We start from the raw sequence: 9,047 nt of genomic DNA, 5'->3' as shown, positions 1-9,047 counted from the left end.
TTGTTCATGACTGTTGGGTCCTCCTTAAGGCTGCCCTCGAATCCAGCTGTAATAATCGCCTTCTTGATCCCATGGTTATCTGATGCAGTGAGGCCATGCGGGGGTTAGCACCTCGGTGTTCAGAGCCGGGTCGGCGTAAGACAGGAAGGAATCAACTGGTCCTACTCCCATCTGGTTTGTTAAGCCAGACGGCTGGTGTTCGGGCTGCGTCCTGACAGCTCGAAGAATTTTTCACTTTTGACTGTTGTTGTTTGAGCTATGTATGACCCGCTTACTTCGATTTGTTTGGCAGCACGGATGTGGGAGCTTTGCAGAAAGGAGAATTTTTAGCGCGCATGAAGCTGGGAGAAAAAGCTTTGTGTGCGATCAGTTAGCATTCAGCGTCCGTCGCGATCGGGAGCAATTTATAATCGTTATTAATGTTACCAAATCTTTGTTAAAAAATGGAGCAGTAAATCTAGTGTTAAAATTAAGCTAAGTGTTTTATTTAAGAAGGATCTCCGTATTCCACTTCGTACCTACCCCGATACAGTCCGCTACTCGACATAAAATGGTCCTTATTTGTTGTTTTAATTGGCTTTTTTCGGTGACAATTAAATCAAAACAGCAATTTAGCGTTACGCCACCGTTCCACGGTGATTAAACCCCAGTCAGTATAAACCAGTTGGCAAAGAAAAATGTTACTAGTTAACGAAATTACGAACAAATATGGCGCAGAAGGAAGACGCATGATGAAGAGCCTTCTGAAAGTTTCCGTGAATTTGGCCAAAGCAAACAATCGAATGAAGTTCCTTCTTAACGCTAGAAGATGTAAAGTTATTCCGCAGTGTCTTAACATAAGAAATGACGTCCAATTGTACAACGCCTCATCCAAACGGGAGTTAGAAAAGGTTCTCCGCAAACACAGAATCGGACTCCTTAGTATAATGATAGCGGACACTAAAAGGACAATGGCGAATCTGAAACAACAAAAGCAAGAAATGAGCCGAAGGACACACGAGTACTTCACCGAAGACGACGTAGAGAATGTGAAGAAAATGGTGGAAGAAAAGACAGCTGCCGTGTACAGAAAAAGGAGAGCAATAGAACTGCGGAAAATCTCGCTCTTGCAAGAACAACGAGTAAAAGAGATAAACGTCGAGGCAGAATGGATAGAGAACACTACCACGACCGAGCTGCCGGATTATGTGGAACGCTCATTAATGCTCGGCCCGAACTTCAACATCAATGAAGTTAGTGGTTTTCCGTACATCGAAACAGTCGCTAACATCGAAAAGTATGTCCAACGGAACGAAAATGCTGACCAGATAAGGTCGGAAGTTTGTAATGCGATGATCAACCACATCCATTATCACAAACAACCGCGCCATTCACCAAATGAATGGATAGAAAAGGACGTCAACAAAAGCAAACGATTTTTGAGGGATAACCCAAACCTGGTCATCACGAAAGCGGACAAAGGCAACAAGATTGTCATCATGGAAACACAGGAGTACCAGTGTAAGATGGAAGAACTTCTGAGCAACGAGGACACCTACAAAAAGTTGACAACCAATCCGACGAATAGAATTCTGAGAAGTATCAACAATCTACTCACCGAGTGGCACAACAAAGGATACATCGACGGTAGCACTCAGAGAAAACTGAAGGAATCCAGCTGCCATCCACCAAGGATCTACGGTCTTCCGAAAATTCACAAGGACAACAGAACCCTTCGACCGGTTGTATCAACAATTGGTTCAGCGACATACAACATTGCAAAGTACCTATCGGACAAACTCGGAAACATAACTGGAAAAACCGGGTCCCATGTTCGCAACAGTTTCGATTTTGCTGAGGAAATAACGGGATTTCAGACAAACGAGGAGGAGGTACTTTTCTCGTTGGATGTGGTCTCACTGTACACAAATGTACCAGTAGACTTTGCATTGGAATGTCTTGAAGAGCGATGGGAGGAAGTGGAACAACATACCAACATAGACAAAACGAGTTTCATTGACGCTGTCAAGCTGGTTCTGGAGTCGACTTTTTTTGTATACCAAGGAAAGGTATATGGACAAACGTTTGGCGTACCCATGGGATCTCCACTTTCCCCAGTAATTGCTAACGTGGTTATGGAAAAGCTGGAACAGGAGTGCAGGAACAAACTGGAGGAAGAGCAAATCAGTTTGAGGCTGTATCGAAGGTATGTAGATGACTGCATGTGTGTTGCTAAGAATGAACACATCCAAAAGATTGTGGACACATTCAACAGCTTCCATGATCGACTTCAATTCACTGTTGAAGTAGAAATGGAAGGGAAAATAAAATTTCTTGACATGATGTTAGAAAGAAAAGAAAACAGCATTTCAACTACCTGGCTACCGAAGCAATCAAATGGAAGGTACCTTGACTATACATCCCATAGTCCCTTCCAACATAAGAAAAACACGGCGATCGCTCTCATTGACCGTGCAATTAAACTGACAGGTGTTGAAAAACGTGAAGATGCGCTGAAACAAGCAACACATATCTTGAGGATAAATAATTATCCTCTATGGTTTATACAGAGGATAAAATCAGAAAGAGTCCACAAGCACTACAACTCGCTACAGTCGAACGACTGTGAACATCCGGTCCTGAAATATGTTTCAGCGCCTTACATACCCTGTCTCAGCGAGAAGTTGCGCAAAACGTCATCCTTGCTTCAAGACCACAAAACAAAATAAAGCACAAACTGTTTAGCAAAATGAAGGATCCGATCCCACCAGGAAAACAGAAAAACGTGGTGTATTCTATACCTTGTGGAACGGACGACAACAAGGTTTACATCGGCCAAACGAAAAGAATGCTTGAAGTGAGGATCGCAGAACACAGGAATGACTGCAAAAACAGAAATCCGCGATCGGGGTTGGCAGTCCACTTTATGGAAGAGGGACATGTATTCGACTTCAACAAAACTAAAATTTTGAATCGAATACAAGACCAGGCGAGCAGAACAATTGCGGAAGTATTCCAAATAAAAAAACAAGGCGAGGCGCATACGGTCAACCTACAGCGGGAGTGTGGTATATTTGATACAACCTACAACGGTCTATTGGCGGAATTGAGAAGAGTACCTGAGAGGAGAGAATGGACGAATGACTGAGAGTGAGAAAAATTACGTAATCGATGGGCTGTGATTTTGGTGGTAGAGATTAGCGAGAAAGGAAAGAAAGAAAAATAGTTATGTTTGTCTGACTGAACAGCTAGGAGGTTGCCAGCTAGTAGTAAGTGTATTTTGTGTGAATTATTGTTTGATTGTGTGTGTGATAATAAATGTAAATTTAGACGTCTGATGATGGCTGAAGCGTAGTAAGCCGAAACGCGTAACGCTAAATTGCTGTTTTGATTTAATTGTCACCGAAAAAAGCCAATTAAAACAACAAATAAGTTTCCACGGTGATTAAACCCCAGTCAGTATAAAATGGTCCTACCGAACCGGATGTTCGATAGATGTTGAGCGAAGTTGAATTTCGGAAGAATTGATTCGGTTGAAAAAGTGAAAGTTCAAGAAGATTCGGCCGGAAAAGTGAGAATCCTGCCTTAATTTGTTGAAAATCTCATAAAAAGTGAAGAAACGTGGTGATGACGCCATCTTGGCGAAAGTGAAGTGGGAACAAGATGCCATTGCGTTCAAGTGCTAGATGAGCGTGGAAGACGCCATCTTGATAATTGGTGAAGAATAGTGAAATGAAGTGAGACCACGAGAGCACCTTCCGCCCAAGCATCGTGATTATAGACTTGGCTGTTTTCCATGTTTGGTTCGGGCAAAAGGCTCGAAATGTTCCGGTGAATCTCTGGTCATGACTAAGAAGAAGGAAAAAAACCCTCAAGTGGTAGCGGCACAAGGCCAACAGACACCCAACGTTAAGAAGAATAAGAAGCAAACTAGCTTGCAGGAAACGATGGCGCAGGCTGGGCAGACAAACGTTCTCGTCCATCGTCGCGGTTTGGCAAAAGGTAAGCTAACTAGACTTTTCAACAAACTATTCCTTGAAAACGAAGAAGAACTTCAGTTAGATGAGGCTGAGGTGCGACACTACATAAAAAAGGTAGAAGCAGCGCACAAAGAGTACAACGACCTTCATGACAAAATCCTTGCGTTCGTCCATGTCGACGACAGGGAAGAGCACGATCAGCATTATGTTCAGTTCGATGAACTACAAGATGAGATCTCCATTAAGCTGGAAGAGCAGTTGGCCAAGTGCTCTGCTACTGCATTCGCATCTAGAGCTACCTTTGCCCCATCTCAACCTCATGCTCCCATGTTGGTTCACCAGCCTCTGAAAATTCCAATTCCTACCTTTGATGGCCGCTACGAAAGCTGGCCAAAGTTTAAAGTAATGTTCAAAGACCTGGTGGACAATACTCCTGATCCTCCTGCTGTCAAGCTGTACCACCTGGATAAGGCTTTGACAGGCAGTGCTGCTGGTATAATTGACGCAAAGACCATCAGTGAAGGAAATTACAATCATGCTTGGGAGATACTTGAGGAAAGGTATGAGAACAAACGTCATGCCATCGATAAACACATCCATGGCTTATTGAATCTCAAAAGGATGTCCCGGGGAACCTACGATGAGCTGAGAAATTTGCTGGACGAATGCTCGAAACACGTCGAGAGTTTGAAGTTTTTACAAAAAGAATTTCTAGGAGTATCGGAGCTCATTTTGGTCCATGTGTTGGCATCCGCCTTGGATAAGGATATCCGACGTCGTTGGGAACACACGGTCAAACACGGTGACCTACCCGGGTATACACCTCTATTCTTGTTTACGGACGAACGAAACTTTCGAACGAATGCAGTTCGTTCGAACCGTTTCCCCATTTGATTTTGCTGGCGTAAACGAGAATGCACATCAGCTTTCGTTCGAAAGCGCGTTCGTACGTAAACAAGAATAAGGGTGATAATCAAATGATGAAGTATCTCAAAGAGGAGTGCTTCACCATGGAAAGATGTGATGGTCCATCCATGAAACAGGGGTTCTCACAACCGAGACCAATCAACTCTGGAACTAGGACAAGCCAAAAGTCTTTGGCAGCTGTAACGAAGGAATCGGAGTCAAAGTGTGATTTCTGTGGGAAAGGGCACCTAAACTTTACTTGTCCGGAGTTTAAGGGATTAGCGGACATTATTGATAAAAACCAAAAAACCCACCCGTGTCGAATTTTATTAGATAGCACCTCCCAAGTCAATCTTATTTCTAATCGTATGGTCCAAGTTTTGGGAATGAAGAAGTATCCGTCCAACATCGTCGTAGCAGGGATTAATGACACCAAGAGTCAAATGTCAAGCAGCAGTATAGTTCATATCCGATCGAGGTACTCCGGTTTTAGTGCCAACGTGAAGTGCTTGGTGACTGACAAGGTTACAGCTGATTTACCATCGTCAACGGTGGACATCATAGATTGGGAAATTCCCCCCGGAGTCCAACTTGCCGATCCATTGTTCTACCAATCTGGAAAGGTAGACTTGTTACTAAACAACCAATTATTCTTGAAGCTTCTATTGCCTGGTGAAGTTCAACTAGCGGATAATCTTCCATGTCTTCGAGAGACTCGGCTTGGTTGGGTCGTCGGTGGTGTTTGCAATGACGCGAAGTATGGTCCCGTAGTTTATTCGCATTCACTCACACTTGGCGAACTGAATCGCTGAGTTCAAAAATTCTGGGAAGTTGAGAAAATATTGAGTGCGGCTCCGCCATCAGAAGCTGAAGACTGTGAACGACATTTTCAAGAAACTCATCGTTAATTGCCTTTGAAAAAGGATGTTGCTGAGTTAAGTGATTCCCGTTCGATGGCTCTTAAAAGATTCTTCATTCTGGAGAAAAGACTCGAACAAGATCCTGAGTTGAAGCGACAGTATGCCGAGTTTATGGAAGACTACGAGCGGCTCGGGCACTGTGAAGAGGTCAAAGAAGGCGATGATCCCGAAGGTGTTAAATGGTACCTGCCACATCATGCCATCTTACGTCCGTCGAATACCACCACTAAATGCCGAGTGGTATTCGATGCATCCGCTAAAGTGAAGGGCTTATCATTAAATGACATCATGATGATAGGGTCTTTGAACCAGTGTAACTTGGACGAGATTGCACTTCGTTTTCGATTTCCTCGCTACGTGTTGACTACGGACGTAGCAAAAATGTATCACCAGGTGATTCTGGAGAAGGAACATAGGCGTCTGCAAAGAATATTCTTTCGCCTGAATCCATCGGACCCGCTTAGAGTGTTGGAGTTAAAAACTGTTACGTATGGTACAGCTTTGGCACCATTCCTTGCAACCAGAGTGATGCTACCTTTGGCACTTGATGATGAAGACAAATATCCTGCAGCAGAAATCGTAAAACGTTGCTTTTACGTGGATAACGCACTTTTTGACTTTGATGACTTGGATGAAGCTCATGAAGCTCAGTTGCAATTGATCCAGCGCTAGAAGGCAGGTGGTTTTCATTTAAACAAGTGGGCATCAAACTGTACACAGCTTTTGAGCACGATACCACAATCAGATCGTAAAGAGTTGGTCAGCATTGAAGGGATGGGTGTGAATGACGTCATCAAAACGCTTGGGCTGCTGTGGAACCCGGCCGATGATAAATTGATCTTCGTTGCAAAGCTGTCTCCTGGCATAGATAAACCGACGAAGCGTCAAGTGCTGTCGTTGGTTGCAAGCATGTTCGATCCGTTGGGACTGGCTGCTCCGGTGATTCTCGTTGGAAAGATGCTAATGAAGAACATATGGAGTGAGCAGATTGATTGGGATGAAGAATTAAGTGAAGAATTAAAAAAGTGTTGGAATTACTTCCTAAAGTGCTTGAGTGATGTGAAGAATATCCAAATTCCTCGTCAAGTAGTGGCACAAGGTGCAATCGCTTTCGAACTTCATGGATTTGGTGATGCGTCTTTGGAGGCGTACGGAGCTTGTGTCTACATAAGATCGATTGTTCCTGGGGAGTCATATGAGGTGAAGCTTTTGACTGCAAAGTCGAAGATAGTGCCAAAATCGGTGTTGACTATTCCGCGTAAAGAACTTTTAGCGGCGTTACTGCTATATCGTCTGGTGAAAAAGGTGATGGTCACGTTGAAGATCTCCTTCCGGCGTGTTATACTATGGTCGGACAACCAAATAGTCCTTGCGTGGCTAAAGAAGAAACCAGAACAATTAGAAGTGTTTGTAAGAAACAGAGTGTGTGAGATTACCTCTAACGGTTCTGACTTTGAGTGGTGTTATGTAAACACTACAGACAATCCAGCTGACATTGTGTCACGCGGGCTTCCTGCTGCAGAGTTGGCCGTTAGTGATTTATGGTGGAATGGTCCAATGTTCTTGCGAGAGGAATTTTGCGAAAAAGTGATTCCAGAACCATTGCTGGATGAAGATATTCCTGAATTAAAGACCGCTGTCGTCTTGGGCACGATGGTGGAACTGGAATGGTTACCTGTGTTCGAAAAGTTTGAAAGTTTCCGTAAGCTTCAGCGAGTAGTTTCTTTTGTGCTGCGTTTCTGTCGGAACTGTAAGGAGAAGAATAAGCAGAAGCGTATCATTTCATCGTTCCCAACTATAAGCGAGATGCAGAATGCCTTGAAGGTAATTGTACGTGTGGTGCAAAGCCATGAGTTTCCAGCGGAAGTTTCTAATCTGGAAGCAAGTGAGTTCCCCAAGAAACTTAAATCATTGAATCCGTATCTCGACGATGGGGTTTTACGAGTGGGTGGTCGTCTACGCCACTCAAATCTACCGTATACGACCAAGCATCAGTGGATTTTGCCAAATCGAAGTTCCGTAGTAGACAGCCTCATCAGGTGCATGCATCGTGAAAATTTGCACATTGGCCCGTTTGCCTTATTAGCTACTTTGCGCAGACAATTTTGGATTGTGCATGGTCGCATGGTGCATGGTGCATGGTCCATCCGAAGGTGGCTGGGCAATTTATTGGAGATTTTCCATCAAGCCGTTGCGATCGAGCCCCGGCATTCCAGAAGGTGGGATTAGATTTTGCCGGTCCCTTTCTAATCAAGCAAACACATAGGAAGGCTGCACCAGTTAAGGGATATGTTTGCGTGTTTATCTGTATGGTGACAAAGGGAATCCATCTCGAGGCTGTCGAGAATTTGACTTCGGATGCATTCCTCGCTGCACTTCATCGATTTGTGTCTCGTCGCGGCATTCCGGAAGAGGTGTTTTCGGACAACGGGACTAATTTTGTTGGTGCCAAGAAGGAATTGCGGGAGTTGTCCAATCTGTTTAAGGAGCAAGCAACGGAAAGGAAATTATTTGAATTTTGTCAACCACGTGAAATTAGTTGGAAAATGATTCCACCCAGTTCACCTCATATGGGTGGGTTGTGGGAAGCTGGTGTGAAGAGCATGAAGGCCATATTGAAGAAAACATGTAACACCGCTTCCCTAACCATGATGGAATTTTCGACATTGCTATGCAAAATTGAAGCTCTGCTAAACTCTCGGCCACTTTATGCTCATTCGGAAGATGCTATGGACCCGGAACCTCTTACTTCCGGTCATTTTTTGATCGATCGTCCGTTAAATGCAATACCGGAACCGACATACGAAGAAATACCAATCAATCGTCTATCCCGCTGGCAGTACGTACAGAAACTTCGAGACAACTTTTGGAAGCGTTGGTACCGAGAGTACTTAGTAGAGCTACAGGTAAGAAGCAAATGGACGAAACAGGCTGCCAATGTTCGTCCGGGGATGGTGGTAATGATAAAGGAGGACAACTTACCGCCTCAAGTTTGGAAGCTGGGAATCATTCAGAAGACGTTTCCTGGAGCGGATGGATTGACACGTGTCGTCGATCTACAGACTCGATCTGGAATTCAAAGACGGCCAATACATAAGCTGGCGCCGCTTCCAATCCTGGATAATTGAAGCCTGCTTGAAGCCATCGCCGGGGGAGGATGTTCGGGCTGCGTCCTGACAGCTCGAAGAATTTTTCACTTTTGACTGTTGTTGTTTGAGCTATGTATGACCCGCTTACTTCGATTTGTTTGGCAGCACGGATG

At 44.2% G+C, this 9,047-nt stretch overlaps 2 protein-coding genes across 2 annotated transcripts; both read left to right on the top strand.

Annotated features, from left to right (window-relative positions):
• Positions 1 to 950: 950 nt before the first annotated feature.
• Positions 951 to 2,708, top strand: LOC134205978 (uncharacterized). The gene has a single exon (XM_062681674.1). The coding sequence runs from the start codon at positions 951 to 953 to the stop codon at positions 2,706 to 2,708; it is 1,758 nt and encodes a 585-aa protein (XP_062537658.1).
• A 3,110-nt stretch (positions 2,709 to 5,818) lies between these two features.
• Positions 5,819 to 6,457, top strand: LOC134205977 (uncharacterized). Its single transcript, XM_062681672.1, has one exon. It carries the CDS (start codon positions 5,819 to 5,821, stop codon positions 6,455 to 6,457), a length of 639 nt encoding a protein of 212 aa, XP_062537656.1.
• The last annotated feature ends 2,590 nt before the right edge of the window (positions 6,458 to 9,047 follow it).

This window comes from Armigeres subalbatus, chromosome 1 (assembly GCF_024139115.2).
Source record: "Armigeres subalbatus isolate Guangzhou_Male chromosome 1, GZ_Asu_2, whole genome shotgun sequence".
In the NCBI taxonomy this organism is placed as follows: Eukaryota; Metazoa; Arthropoda; class Insecta; order Diptera; family Culicidae; genus Armigeres; species Armigeres subalbatus.
The sequence above is the reverse complement of the archived record's forward strand: the minus strand, read 5'-3'. Positions and strand labels throughout refer to the sequence as shown.